General features: G+C 40.2%; 1 protein-coding gene across 1 annotated transcript; it reads left to right on the plus strand.

Moving 5' to 3' along the window:
• Nucleotides 1-639: 639 nt before the first annotated feature.
• On the plus strand, nt 640-15131 carry LOC100821842 (protein transport protein Sec24-like CEF). Its single transcript, XM_003576002.4, has 24 exons — nt 640-1593; nt 2219-2458; nt 2560-2634; nt 2712-2810; nt 4174-4285; nt 5144-5271; nt 5352-5471; nt 7670-7750; nt 8090-8167; nt 8309-8401; nt 8919-8973; nt 9535-9614; nt 9746-9817; nt 9912-9995; nt 12129-12248; nt 12337-12405; nt 12778-12855; nt 13132-13270; nt 13448-13612; nt 13699-13844; nt 13943-14122; nt 14297-14385; nt 14458-14489; nt 14571-15131. Exons 1-24 carry the CDS (start codon nt 751-753, stop codon nt 14675-14677), a joined length of 3285 nt encoding a protein of 1094 aa, XP_003576050.1. The 5' UTR covers nt 640-750; the 3' UTR covers nt 14678-15131.
• The last annotated feature ends 255 nt before the right edge of the window (nt 15132-15386 follow it).

Here is a 15386-nt window from a genome sequence, read left to right on the forward strand (position 1 = left end):
ATCTAGTTTTACGATAGGTCATCTCTTATTGTCTTATCTTACAATTAATGTTAGAATGGTTAGATGAATAAAATTAAATAAATAAATGTTAAGAAAATGTGAAATTTTGTACAATGGAGAATTTGCTTTTTTTCGCCGAAAGTAAATGACTCTTCATTTTTTTCCACGTCATCAATTATCCTACGTGACATCGGTACGAGAAGAACAAAACCCAAATGCCCGATCCATTGAAATCCCAAATGCCCGATCGACAGAAAACCCAGCAGTCCACGCCTTGAGACTGGTCATATTGGAGTAACATAAACTAGTAACATGCATATATTACTAGTTTATATTACTACTTCAATAGTGTGTAGTAACATATTAGTGGTAACATAAAAACCTCATTTGTTAGTTTTATAAACTCATTGTATGTTGGAAAGTGTGATGTGATGGTAACATATCTAGTTACCCAACCCTTTCTTTTCTCATTAATAACACGACACGTCACCCAAATTACTTAATTGGTAATTTAGTTACTACATTTGTTACTCCCGGAGGTGTGACTGTGAGTCCAGACATGACAGTTGCACGGAAGAGTTTGTGACAGCGAGCAAGACGTCGGTCCCGTGGCCGTGGCCAGCCTTCTGCACCGAACGAGATCGCCAACGGGAAGGAAACGCCGAAACGCTTCGACAGTTCCCTGTTCACCTGTTCTAAACACTCCGACGCCTTCCCCTCACCACCCAGATCCCGATCTCGCCGCGATCCATGACACCCTCGTCGTCGTCCTCGCCGCCGCCGCCGTTCGGCGCGCAAAACCCTAGCACGCCGCCTGGATCGGGTCCGGGGGCTGCTGCTTTGCAGGCGCCGTTCTCAAACATGCAAATCTCCCGAGCCTCCGCGCCGCCCCCGGGGGCGCCCCGCGGGCTCACGCCGCAAGCGGCTCCTCCGGCTGCGCAGGTGGGCAACGGACCCCCGTCTGCGTACTCCGCCCGGCCGTCGGTGATTCGTGGGCCGGCGACGGGCCCGCCCGCCGCCCGCCCTTTCCCCGGCAGCCCGCCCGCGCCGTCGCAGCCGTCGTTCGTGAGGCCCCCGACTACGTCGGCCGGCGCGCCGTTCGGTGGGCCTCCTGCGGCTGCGTTCTCGCAGCCACCGCCTTTCGGTGGCCCTCCTGGGGCAGTCTCCAAGCAGTCTATTCCCTTCGGTGGACCCATGTCCCGGCCGGGGCCTCCGTTCGGCGGCCCTCCAGCGGCTACTTCTCAGGCGCCGCCTCCGTCCGGCGGTCCTCCTGGGGCGGTCTCTCAGCCTCCTTTCGGTGGGTCTTCTACTGCATGGTCTCAGGCAGCACCACCGCCATTTGGTGTCCAGCGGCCGGCATTATCTGGACAGCCTATTACAACTGGGGCAGCGCCATTGCAAGCCAGCCCGAGTCTTGGGGCTCCACAGCAGCAGGCACCGTCGTTCAGTGGCCCTCCCCGATTTGGGGGTCCGCCACCAGGTATGCAGCCACCTTTTGCTGCACAATCATCATCTATGTCACCGCAGGGGCCATTCACCGGACCATCCAGGGCTAATGTACCGGCTTTTGGGCCTCCATCTCGGCAGTCACAGGTGATCAAAATTTTATCTTTGATTTTATCTCTCGTTTGAAATGGTGATATTTGTATGGGGTTAGGGTGGCAAGTGGAAAGGTTGAAGATTATTCTAGTATCTTTTCTGGTGTTGTGTGCATGAGGAAATTTTCATATGTTTATATCCCAGTTATGAACAATTTACGGTTTTGATGGGATAACATCATTGGGTGTACCTTATGATGATTGACTACAGGTGAAAAAAGATAATGTTAGCCAAATTAGCTTCTAATGTTTATAATTCGATCATGTGATCCTTTTGATGAAAATAATGTTTCTAGCATGGGGCTTGGGATCTGTATTTAGTTCCTTGTCCATTTTGATGAAAATACGAGTCGAGTCGAGGTGCCGATCCAATACCCAAGTAGTGAGCGCGAGACTAGTCAAGACTCTTAATCCTTGTCCATTACCATTTTTTAGTTTAATACTGTTTATGATTTATTATGAGATTTGTCTACTCAGAGCCAGTTTGATTTTTTTTCCTGCATATGTTTTTGTGGTTTGGAAGAGCCAAATGCTGACTTGTTAGTTGGTACAACTGTTGTGCTGCTTGGACTCCCTGGAACGTTTGAAACTGCCACTTTGACAGATTGTATTGGTCGTAGGGAGCTTTCTATGGTGCTATGCAACCACCTATGTCGACCATTCCTGGTGGCATGCCACCAAGTATGCCTGGGCAAGGGTTGCCTCCCCCAACCACCCCAACCTTTCCATATTCCCCCCATGCTGGAACCCAGGTCTCAACCCCATCCAAAATCGACCCTAATCAAATTCCACGACCAATGGCTGAAACATCAGTCATTATTTTTGAGACTCGTCAAGGTGGACAAGCATCCATTCCACCGGTACGTTTTCTAGCTACATATTTGTAAATGGGAGTCAGTTCTTATTCAAATATCAGAAAGCTGTTTGTTGTCTTATATAAAATTAGCATTGTTGATTCCAGGCTGCATCTAGTGAATTTATTGTGAAGGACACTGGGAACTGTAGCCCTCGTTTGATGAGGTGTTCTGTGAATCAGGTAGCATTATCTGTCTGCTTTCCCCTCAATCTCTGGGAATTTGTATCTTCTAAATCGCTGTAAATCTGTGCTGGCAGATACCTTGTACAAGTGATCTCTTAACATCATCGGGCATGCCTTTGTCTCTGATGGTTCAACCCTTTTCTCTTCCTCACCCATCTGAGGAACCTATTCAGGTACTTTATATCACTTGTTTACCTATATAAAACATTTTACATGGACTTATGTTCAGTAAAGTTCGCACATATATGACCTACTTGATAGTTACTATATTAACTGAACTGTTGTTCTATGACTTGGCACTTATCCGATGAATGAATTCTGCATTAGCACACTGGGATGATAATGCCAGTCTATTGGAACCTACAGTAATAGTTGATGCAGTACATTTTTTTTATTTCATTTGAATTAAAACGAACCATTCCACCTGCAGAAAAATATTGCCATGCTGTTTAGTTATGTGCCTGACAGTAATCTCACTTCACCAGCATCACTTGCAATAGAGCATTTCCTTAGTTAGATTATGCGAGTCAAACCAGAGGAGATATATGTATGCTATTGGGCTCTGTCTATCTCCTCACCATCTGACTGTCTGATTTATCAATATCTACAGTGCAGTACTGTAGTGTAAGCATCCTGCTGAGTAGCCTGTCAAGTTAATCAATATCTACAATGCAGTACTGTATTCTAAGCATCTAGTGCTGAGTAGCTTGCCACATAAAGCAAGAAACTAGGGATAACTACTATTGGTCAGTATGTTTGCTGTTTTACTTTGTGCTTGATCTCATAATTATAAGAAAATAAGTTCCTAATCGTGAATTTCCATAGCAAGTGCCATGTACATGCTTGGGTTTGTAGTACAAGGACTAAGTGTAGTGCGATCGCTCTCATCTACTCCCTCCGTCATGTATCTATTTAAAGTTGCCACACTTAATAGCTGACGGTGGGAGTAGCTGTTAGCAGGGCTGTTCCTGTCATGATAGATAGGCTTTAAGGCCTACTGGAAAAAGAGGATAGTCTGGCAATCTTGTTTACTTTGCCATTCTTATATAGATGGATGACTTGACCACTAATGAACTCATCTCTAAGCAAGGAATCCGAAGTATTTGAGCTAACATGATTAAGTACCAAACTGTCCAATATCCATGCTGGTAGTAGTATGTAACTAAATATTTGAGTCATGCTGCAGCACCGTGTCTATGTCCAGGACTCCTCTTGTGCTGCTTCTGGTCATACATCCATGGCACAAGGCTATGAATTTGATCATAGTAACATTTAAAAGCACTGACAAAATAGTGGTACAAAAACGGGATAGAGGCATAACACTATTCTTGGCGATGGCTTTCACTTGATCTGCATGTTACTGCATACAGTATTTTATTGTAGGCAGACTAGTTATTATTCTGATTGAAGGTTCTCCGAACTTGCATTCTTATTTCCAGGGTACCAGTTATTTGTGGAATGTCCATCAGTGTAATTTGATCAATAAGTTTGTTCTCTCTCACTTATGAGTTTCACCTATTTTTCACACTATTTTAGCTTGTGGACTTTGGAGAGATGGGCCCTGTACGGTGTTCTCGTTGCAAAGCGTACATAAATGCTTTCATGAGATTCATTGACCAAGGGCGGCATTTTATCTGTAATTTATGTGGTAAGGGCTAAAGAAGCATTTCAATCTCATTTACTACTTTAATTTTATAATAGGTTATTTTATGATTTCTATAATTGCAACTAATCTTGTAAATGTTTGTTATCTGCCTCTGCTGCAGAAACACTTCCGTAATAGGCTTTGTTCGTATGAAAATCATATTCTGTCATCCTAAAAATGTGAATACATTTGGTGTGTACTGTTCTGAATATGTAATCGACATTTTGGGTTTGAATCTCATTCTATCATCCTAAAATTGCCAAAGCAGATTTTGTGAATATATTTATGTACTGTAATAGTTGTTGCTTGCGATGAACCTCTTTGCGAGTTTGCACACTCATCTCAGAAAATTCATAGTACTAAAAAGTGTCTCCTGTAAAAAACTAAGATATATTAAGTTGTATAACAAAGAGATATTCTTATCTATTTTATTTTGTATAATGCACATGATCATATTTTCTAATTTTTTTGTACATGTATCGAAATATCTAAATTAAATTTCCAGTGCCATGAGAATTTTAAAAAAAAATTAAGTGTACAAAATCATGGAGGGGTTGCAAATGAATATAGGCTCATATTAGTCTTTCCCGTAATATTGCACCCCGTGTTCTTGGTCCGCAGAAACATGGTGGTCAGCTGCAGCTGCTCATCATTAATTTGTACCCAACTGTTATCTTTATTAGTTCTAACTTTGCTCATTTATCTTACTCCTTATTAAGAAGTGTACAAGCTAAAATATAATGTTGAGCAATTCAGTTAAATCAGACCTAACCCCTTTTGTCGGCAAGTATATTGCTGTTAATTTAGCATGTCCTGTTTCTTAAAGTTTAACATATAGTTAATTCAATTGCCTAATCGCAGGATTTAGCAATGATACTCCTAGGGGGTACTTGTGTAACTTAGGTCCTGACGGTAGACGGCGTGATGCTGATGACAGACCTGAGTTATGTAAAGGAACTGTGGAATTTGTTGCCACCAAGGAATTTCTGGTTGGTGCTTCTTGATGCATCATTATCTTACTTTTGAATCTGCCATTAAATAAGACGGTATGTTTCTAATTTAATTTCAGGTTCGTGATCCAATGCCTGCTCTATATTTCTTCCTAATTGATGTCTCCATGAATGCTGTACAAACTGGCGCAACTGCTGCAGCTTGTAGTGCAATTTCTCAGGCCATTTCTGATCTTCCGGTAAGTAATAATCTGAGTCAATCTCAACAAACATATACACCATGTTACCATGCGCTTATGTACCTAGAAGATCAGTCTAGTATTTGTGAAGTTGTATACTTATACAGTGCCAAAAGTCAATCTTAAATATCAATAACATAGATTTTTTTTAATATCGATAAAATAGGTTCTTTATTCTATTCGTTATCTTATTTGTTTAACACCATTTGCTTTCAAGCATACTGTGGATTGATCAATGATGGCACATTGATATGGTGTAAGTGCTCGATATTTAGGAACTGGACGATCACTAGCAAAGCAAATGAGAGATTGCAAAACTAACAACAAACTCCAATGAGAAAGCCTTTGGAATCGAACTCAAATAAACTTATGCACTTGTTTTAACTGCTGCCACTCCAACAATTGGGTGGAATTCCTCAGTCGTTGCAATAGGTAGAAAGTAGAATCTAGGTGGACTTAGGGACAGATTCAAGGCGAGGAGAGCAGTGCCGTTGGGGGATATTTATAGTCTCATCCCTTAGGCACTAAGTGTATTAAGTTTGGGCTTAAGTAACACATGAGTAGAGCCCCATTAACCGTACGTAGACATTGGACTGGGAAGTTTCGATCCAAAGCATCTCAGAGTCTCATCCCTTGGGCACTAAGTGTATCAACGTTGCTTCAGAAGTTCCAACAAAGGCCAAATTCGTTGCATCCATGCTTTTGAAATAGGTATGAAAAACCAAAAGGTAGCTAGCAAAAAATGGGGAAAAGGAAGGATACAAGTCCAACTTCGTGGCAACCTTGCTCTTGATACCAATTTATATGCATGAGGCCTTGTTCTTCCTGAATTGGACAATAACTAGCAAAGCAAACGAGATATTGCAAAACCAATAACTAACTCCCTTTAGAAAACCTTTGAAACTGAACTCAAATCAACTTATTTCTGGATGGAATTGTAGCCCATCCAATGGACGGTGGAATTCCCTGATCCTCACAATAATAAGAAACTAGAATCTAGGTGGATTTAGGGTTCATCACCATGAAAGGTGGCCTTGGTCTTGGAAAAGGAGCAAAGCTCAATTAAACATATCATAAAGGCTCTAACCCTAGCTTAGAGGAGTTGAGGGGTATTTACAGTCTCATCCCTGAGCCGCTTAGTGGGTTTAAGTTTGGGGTTAAGTGGTACATGGGTTGGAGCTCCACTAGCCATACGCAGACGGTGCTGTCAGAAGTTCTGATCCAAAGCGTCTCAGAGGTTCTGAACAAAAGCTGGCGTCGACTTGGTGCAGCTTCGGAAGTTCCGTCCAAGGTTGGTTCAGAAGTTAGAAGTCGAACAGAGGCTTTGAAGCTGGGTTGTAAGTGCCAAAGTTAAGTCGGTCGAAAGTATGACTGGAAATGGAACTTAAGACTTCAGCAAGGGTATTCTATTCTCCATCAGAAGTTCTGAGGTGGGAACTTGGTCAGAAGTTCTGACTAGAGCCTGAGAGTTGTGTCTTGACGTGTCCTATCTTCTGGGTGGGGGTTTCTTCACACCAAAGCACACATATGACACAAGCATCGGGTGGTACTCCATTCAAGACCATTTCAAATGGTATGGGCAGTAAAGAAATGTTTTACCTCTTTGTTTTTCCTTGCCTCGTGCCTTGTCATTGGTTCTTCAAATATTGGAGGGGTGTTTGGTGTAGTGGGTGAACTAGGTGATGAAGATGTGTTCATGGGGCCCGCTGTATCACACAATCAGTGAGCATTATTGTTTTTGATACCATGGCATAATTTGAACAACAAATCATGGGTTCCTAGGTACTATATGAACAGTTCACAAGATTGGATAAAATTAAAGTAACTGCAAAACTTGGGTTTTCATAGACTTATTGCTGTTTACTTCTTACTGTCTATTACTTCATGAAATCTGTTGATGTTCTAAACTAACATTGATTGCTGAGATGCATCGTTGATCATTAGTTTTCTCAAATTATATTGTAACCATGAAAGTACAACCTTCAGATTTTGTTTTTCATGATGACTACTCATAATTTAATTTTCACACAACAATCTTAATATTTTAAAAGATGAAGATCAAAACATCTGACCACATGCTTCGAACAACAGCAATTTTTATCGGATGGATTAATTTTCTTAACCTCTTAATGGTAGATTTCTAAGATATGGTAAATTCTTATTTGGGAAGTCACAGAACTTTTTTTTGTCTTATGTAGGAGGGTCCTCGGACAATGGTTGGGATTGCCACATTTGATTCTGCTGTTCATTTTTACAGTTTGAAACGTGCTCAGCAGCAGGTATTGGACAAACAAGTTGTCCCCCACATTTCCTTTCAAGTGATCTAAAGAATAATAGCGGCAGAGCACTTTGGTTTGGCATATTGAGTTGACCAACATCTAGGTTGCATTTTTCTCAAACTTGTCTCCAGCTTCTTTATCAAAGTAGTGAAAGTTTTGACCCCTCCACCTGTTTCTTTTTAATCAGCTGCTAAATCTAGTAGTTTTTTTGTTTGCTGTCCTGTAAACTCTTATTGCATTTTTGTAAATTATTTTCAAGCTTAAAAGATAAACTCGCTAGTTTTGAATTATGCTTAATATTTTGCTTCTGAATAAATACGAGCTGCTCATTCCTTTCAGCCTTTGATGCTCATCGTTCCTGATGTCCAAGACGTATATACACCTCTTCAAATGGACCTGATTCTCCCAATTTCTGAGGTTTGCACTAAAGCTAATTAAATTTATGGTTATTAGATATTATTTATCTTTTCATTTATTCTCTTACAAAAGCTTTGATGAAAATCTTTTCATGCTTGAATGCATTTCTAGACCTCATAATCTTTATTTTTGTGATTCCAGTGCCGAGAAAATCTGGAACAGCTGTTAGAAAGCATCCCTAACATGTTTGAGAATAATAGGGTTGCTGATTCTGCTTTTGGAGCAGCTATGAAGGTATTTTTTTTTCTGGTGACACAATATTATTGCACAAATTTTATTTGCCAGAAAGCCTTGTCTAGGGAAAACACTCCTTTTTAGCAGCAACTTATTAGAAAAAAAATCAATTTTAAACCTTGAAGAAAGGCATGAGTTTGCTTTTCAACTGAATGTTCAAACTGTGGAGAGCCTGCGGAGGAGTATTTTTTTTTTTGGGGGGGGGGGGGGTTTGAGAACAGAAAAAGAGGAAGGTCTGCTGGATGACATGTGAACCCACCTGTCACAGTATGCATTCAATTCCACATCAGCAAAATCCTCCACCAATTACATCAATACTGGCTGGAATTATGAAGGGTGTAAAGTAGACAGTTTTAACAGTTGAATGTTGTGTTCTTGGTGGTTTTGAAACATTTGGAAACAGTCTTGTGCCATAGGCCAGGATTAAGAAATGGACCTTATTGTAACTTGTATTTACATAATTGCATTGCTTCAACATGGTTTATTGAACATCTTTTTTCTTATGTATGTTTTGCAGGCTGCCTTCCTGGCTATGAAATCTACTGGTGGAAAGCTACTTGTTTTTCAGTCAGGTATACTTATTAATTTAGTCAAACTGTTTGAACTACATAGTTATCTCAGTCAGGTATGCTTAGTGAACTTAGTAAACTAGTAAAACAATTTAAGATGCAGCTTCGTGATTGGATACCAATGTTTTAGGCATGCTTTCATTTTGTTGGGTTTTAATTTATATGGTTATTCATTTGTAATGGGATGAGCTCACCCTTAATCTGATTTGGGAAGTATTGAACATATCTGCCATCTTGTAATAGAGAACATCTGTCTGCATGCTCAACAGAAGACAAAAACCACATTGGTGAAATTGTTGTTTTCTGCACATGAAATTAGCCTAACCAGATACCTTAGATCCTAAATTGTCTTGGGATTTTTTTTCTTGCTTTCTCTCTTTAGGGCAAAGTTTACTTAGTAAATTGATACAGCATACCAAATTGGCCATGTCCAAGTTTTTGCAAATTTTAGTTGCTGGTTGTTTGCAAAATGCTTTAGACTTACAAAGTTTTCCACTGCTAATTTCTCCTTCACTTCAAAAAATGAAAGAGGGCATTCTGTTGACAATGTTATATTGATCGCAGAGCTGCCATCTGTTGGTGTTGGTTCTTTATCTGGTAGAGAAGCTGAAGGTAGAGCAAATGTTGTTTCCATTGGCGATAAGGTATACATTGTTTCGTAGACCTTTTACATTTAATTACTGTAGTAATAGCAATTGCTTCTACATTTTACATGGCATTTCTTTAAATGAAACATCTCCACTAGCATACTGTTGTAATTATGTGCAATTTCCAGGAACCACATAAACTTCTGCAGCCTGTTGATAAAACTCTAAAGACGATGGCACTAGAATTTGCTGAGTACCAGGTACGATAATTTAGTTCCTTAAGAGCTTGAGAAGAGTTTTTTTTGTTTGCATGCCATGATGAAATGTTCTTTTATATTTTTGTTTTCTATTCAGGTCTGTGTGGATGTGTTCCTCACTACTCAATCATATGTTGATATTGCTTCAATATCTGTCGTTCCCAATACCACAGGTGGCCGGGTATGCTTTCTTCCATTTACTTGATAAAAATGTTAAACATTAGTGGCTGGGTATGCTATGTGTGCTCCTTTAGTTTTCTTTTAAACACTATCAAGTGCAGCTGCCATAGTTTTTAATATGTCGTCATATTGTCGTTATGGCGACGATACAATGTTGTGACGCCCCTGACTGCCGCCGCGTCGACCCACACGATAGAATTTGGCTGTGGCGTTGAGATGTCGTCTCCTGGACGATTCAACCTCTGTGGCGGTTAAGATGTGACGCCACATAAGCATTGCAGGCGCCCCGTGCGCGGAAGAGATAGCAGGGGCGCGCGTGGGAAGTAGAAAACTAGTCCGCGCGGGAGGGAGGGACAGAGAGGAGAGGGAATTGACTGAGTGAAATCAAATCAAAGAGAAATTGGGAGAAAACCAGTCCGCGTGGGAGGGAGGGAGGGAGGGAGAGAGAGAGTGAGCGAGAGAGAGAGACCTGGCGGCGGGTGGCATTTCTCCTGCTGCTCCGTCGTCTCCAGATCTGCGTGAGCGCTTGGACGCTGGCCAGTTTGTCCTCTCCATCCCCTCGAGCAGATCTTCTCTCTGTTCTGGAAAGGCATCTGGAAAGGCAGCATCCTATATCATTCATTTATTTTTGTTTTCTCTTTTCATTTTGAGGGAGGCTGAGATTTTCCGTGGCTATTTACTACATGTATGATGTATCTGCACAGGGTTATACACTTACCAAGTAGTGTGTTTTGTGACATAATTTGGCAGTGGGTGTGTGCTGTGATTTAATCTGACATCATACTAAGTTGGAATTGTGATTTAATTTGCCTGCCATACTAAATTAATATGTGTCTATGAAGTCGTCTCGCCACGCGCCATAAGCGTTATAATGTTGTGAGGGGGGTCAGTCGCTACAGCTCCCCTACAACATATTACATGTACTAATACCTATTGTTTGCTTGCGAACAATCTTAATTTGTCTTTGCTGCTGCAAAGTTGCCTACGACATATTTATGTCTATTAGTACCTACAAATTCTGTCTAACAATTTTCTAAGTTGCCTACCATGATTGCATATAAAATTTATGATATTATTCTGCACCAACACATATGGATTTTTCTATAGTGATGATAACTTGTCTAAAAATGATGAAAGTTGTATACAACACAATATGTGAACTAGTACCTACGATTTTTTCCCAACATTTTCTAAGCTGCTTACATGGTTGCGAACTTGCCTAACATTCTCTAAAGTTGGCTACTATGGCTGCTAAGTGGCCTACAACACAGTATGTGTACTGCCACCTATGAACTATACCTGTACTTCCTTTCCATGCAATACAAACTATTTATGATGAAACTTGCCTTTCCAAGTTGAAACATGTTTACAGAAATGGAAGATAACAGTAGGTGCGAGGATAAACAAACATTATTATGAACTTGTTTGGTTTAACACAAAAGTTACTCTCCAAAATATACACATATTGGGTCTAATATTGTAGATTCGCCACGAGAGATCCAATTGGTGAAAATGGATCCTAATTCTGACACTTGGTTTAAAAGTTGTACCTTTTTTTACTGTTTTTGTAACGAATTTAATAAATGTTATGCCATCCTGTATTCATACTTGGGATGGTTTTGACGGAAACCATGTCTTAGAGGTGCAAGCCTTTATACTGTCCACATGAATAGTAATTCCCACATGGTTTCAATTTTTTTTTTCAGAATTGGAACTTCTAAACATGATTTCTGAGTGGTTTTCACTGGTATTTTCCCCACATTTATTGCATAATCCATATGGGTATATGGCCTCACTTTTATTGGGAAGAATGCATCTTTATCTTCCTGACTAAACCGATATCTCTCGTGGCTAAATAGATACCCACACTACCTAAATAACATACAATCATTATCTCTATATCTAAATGATCACAAACCATTGGCGCCCATGACAGTGGATGAGCGGACCTGACTGTGGCGCCCAGGTGGGCAAGAGAACCTAACGTACTTCACTTTCTGTACTTAAACACCTATGCCTGAAATACTTGTGTCTTTAGTTGTCCTTATTTTCTCATCTCAGTGCTGTACTCAATTAAGCTTTATTTGGTATCTGTTTCTGTATTTTTTTTAAGTTTGTAATTTTTCTTTTGCAGGTTTACTACTACTATCCGTTTTCTGCTCTTTCAGATCCCGCCAAGCTCTTCAATGATCTCAGATGGAATATCAGTAGACCTCAGGGTTTTGAGGCTGTCATGCGTGTCCGCTGCAGTCAGGTGGGCTTTAATGTCCGATAATTGTTCTACAGTGCTTCAATGTTATATAATTTGATGATGACTAATGTCCTTCTCTACTTGCCATCAGGGCCTCCAAGTTCAAGACTATTTTGGCAATTTCTGCAAGCGTGTTCCTACTGACATCGATCTTCCGTCGGTCAGTAACCTATATTAGTTTAAAATTGTGTGTAAATATTTCTGCAATATTTGGGACAAAGCTTTTCCTAAAGTTGTTATTTTCCTCATATTTGATTCGATAACATAAGTTGGTACAGTCACCGAATATACAAATATCAGTTATTCTAGATTTATATGCTTGCCATACGGTTGCAAATTGCAAATTTACTGGTTTGCAGATCAGACTAAATCCTACTGATACACAATCTCAGTCATCATGGTTTCATTCATGTTTATAAACACACATCAGCTGTTTATCACCTTATTCATTCATATGAAATTTTGTGGAATACATGATCTATTTTACATTTATCTCCTTCGTCACTTCTGAAAAGGAATTTGTGCAATGCAGATTGACTCTGAAAAAACTGTAATGGTCACCTTTAAGCATGATGACAAGTTACAGGAAAATTCAGAATGTGGTTTCCAGGTATGATGAAGTAAACTGGATGTTCCTTTTATTTTCCTTGCTTGACCGTCGTTATGCTCCTTGTATTTGGAAATTTTGATTTGAATCTTAATCTATGCCGATTGCTTGATGAGTCATTGAGCCCGTTCAGTGTCTCATGCCTACCATCATATTAGTGGTTGTTAATGATATGAATAATGTCATCAAGGTGTCGTTTTTTTTGCTGGATTACTTGCTCCAATCATCACCCTTTCCACTAGAAAACAATGGTCACATGCTATTACTGGCATCTTTCAGTGTGCACTTCTCTACACTACTGTATTTGGGCAAAGAAGGATACGGGTCATGAACCTCTCACTTCAGTGCACAAGTATGCTCAGTAATCTTTTCCGATATGCTGACTCGGAAACTCAGTTTGCATGCTTCTTGAAGCAAGGTAAACATGGTGATCATTTTCATATGCATCTATATCTATGTTGACTTAAATTCTCTCTATTATTGTTCTGCTTAATGGAAAATTTATTTGTGCAAGATCAACCTTAAATGGAACAATAATGCTAAATATTCTTGTATGAAATGTCTGCTAGAGATTGACCTTGGTTGTATTGTGCAGCTGCCAACAGCATTCCAACAGTTCCACTACCCCATCTTCGGGAGGAAGTAACAAATACATGCATAAATATTCTCCAGTCCTACCGTAAAAACTGTGCATCTGTAAGCTCATCCGGGCAGTTGATTCTCCCAGAGGCTCTCAAACTCCTACCGTTGTATACTTTAGGTTTGACAACTTCCACTAAGAGTTTATTCCTTTGTTTCATCCATGTGGATTGACTCCACTAATCATCTATCTACCTTGTTTTTCAGCACTGATCAAAAGCATAGGCTTGCGAAATGAGGGACGAGTGGATGAGCGCTCCTATTGGATATCTGTCATCTCCTCGATTTCTGTTCTGTTGGCGGTTCCATTTGTGTTTCCGAGATTGATTTCACTCCATAATCTCACATCAAGGGTACAAGCTCTCGGTCTAAAGATTGCTACAAGATTAAACTTGAACCTTTTGAATTCTTGCAAGGGCTGATGTATTAATTTATTACGCCCTTTTTCCAGGGAGACGATGAATCCCTTATACCTAGTCCCCTTATGCTCAATAGTGACAATGTGCATGAGGATGGAGTTTATTTGTTGGAAAACGGAGAGGATGGTTTAATTTATGTAGGTGATGCGCTAGACCCTGCTATGCTCGAACAAATATTTGGTGTGACTTCTTTGACTGCATTGCCAAGCCAGGTTAGTCTTTTTAACTGTATCTCTGCTTTTCGTTGAAGCGGTTGCATATCTCACTGCACTGGCCGTTGAGAACATAACCAACACGGTTATGTTCAGCTCTTATGCGAATTCAATGCATACCCTTCATATTAAATTATTTATCACAATAGAGTTGACACATAAATTGACTTGCAGTTGGTGTTCGAGCAATTTGACAATGAACCCTCGAGGAAGGTAAATGAAGTTTTAAATGAAATAAGACGCCAGAGATGTTCTTACTTGAGGTAAGTTCAGTGCTTTCTGGTTTCTTATGCAGTTCCAGCATCAGCCTCTTATCCCTTGGGATTGCTTTGCAGGTTGAGACTATGTAGGGGGGGTGAACCATCTGGTTAGTCCTCTGAGGAAGTTGTGAAGTTTTCACTATTTTTGTCATGCAGCTTTACTAAATAAACATTTCATACACCTGCAGGTAATTTCTTCCGCTCATTTTTGGTAGAGGACAAGGCGCCTGGAGGCCTTTCCTATGTCGAGTTCCTTGTGCACGTGCACAGGCAAATCCAAAGCAAGATGACATGACAAGCAAACCCTATACATCATTGTACTATTTTCGTTAGCTGCTGGTTCGTAGCCTGTAGGCACCAGGAAGACATCAATTTGTGCCATACCAACCCAGGATGCTGCAAAGAAACAAGCTGAGGCAGCTCCTATTTACTGGTTGGTTACAGTTAGATATGCCGTTTTGCTCGAAAGATTAGAGATTGTAGGAATTGGGGCCTACAAAATGTGTTTACAGGATTGTCTTGTCTCGAGTGGTTCGTACATGTTGTATACAGAGATGAGGTGTGGAGTGTTGAGTGGCTCATTTCTTTTGTGTTAGCATTGTGCATCCTTATCTATCATTCCTGCGAACAGAGGATGCATTGTGTTGAAAGAGCAAATATTGTAGAGGTTCAGCAATAAACTATACATAGCAAATAGAGTGAATCAGATATATAATCTAAAGTTTATGTTGGTAAGTTGGATATGGTTTGATGATTGTCTGCCATGCGATGACTTTGTTCTTATTTCTTTGCTAAAATTGATTGACAGACTTATGATATCACCCAGACCACGTTTAATTAGTGTTAACGGTGATATATGATGTTCACTTATTAGACTCTTGACGAGCTTTATTTTTGTAGGTCAACCTTTACAGCGTACTCTAGACTGATTAAGCTATTTGTTTGTCCAGTTGTAAGTCTATTGTATTGTCGCATTTGCCAACTGTATGATTGTTGTTGCGTAA

The sequence above is a fragment of the Brachypodium distachyon genome, chromosome 4, assembly GCF_000005505.3.
Source record: "Brachypodium distachyon strain Bd21 chromosome 4, Brachypodium_distachyon_v3.0, whole genome shotgun sequence".
NCBI classification, from domain to species: Eukaryota; Viridiplantae; Streptophyta; class Magnoliopsida; order Poales; family Poaceae; genus Brachypodium; species Brachypodium distachyon.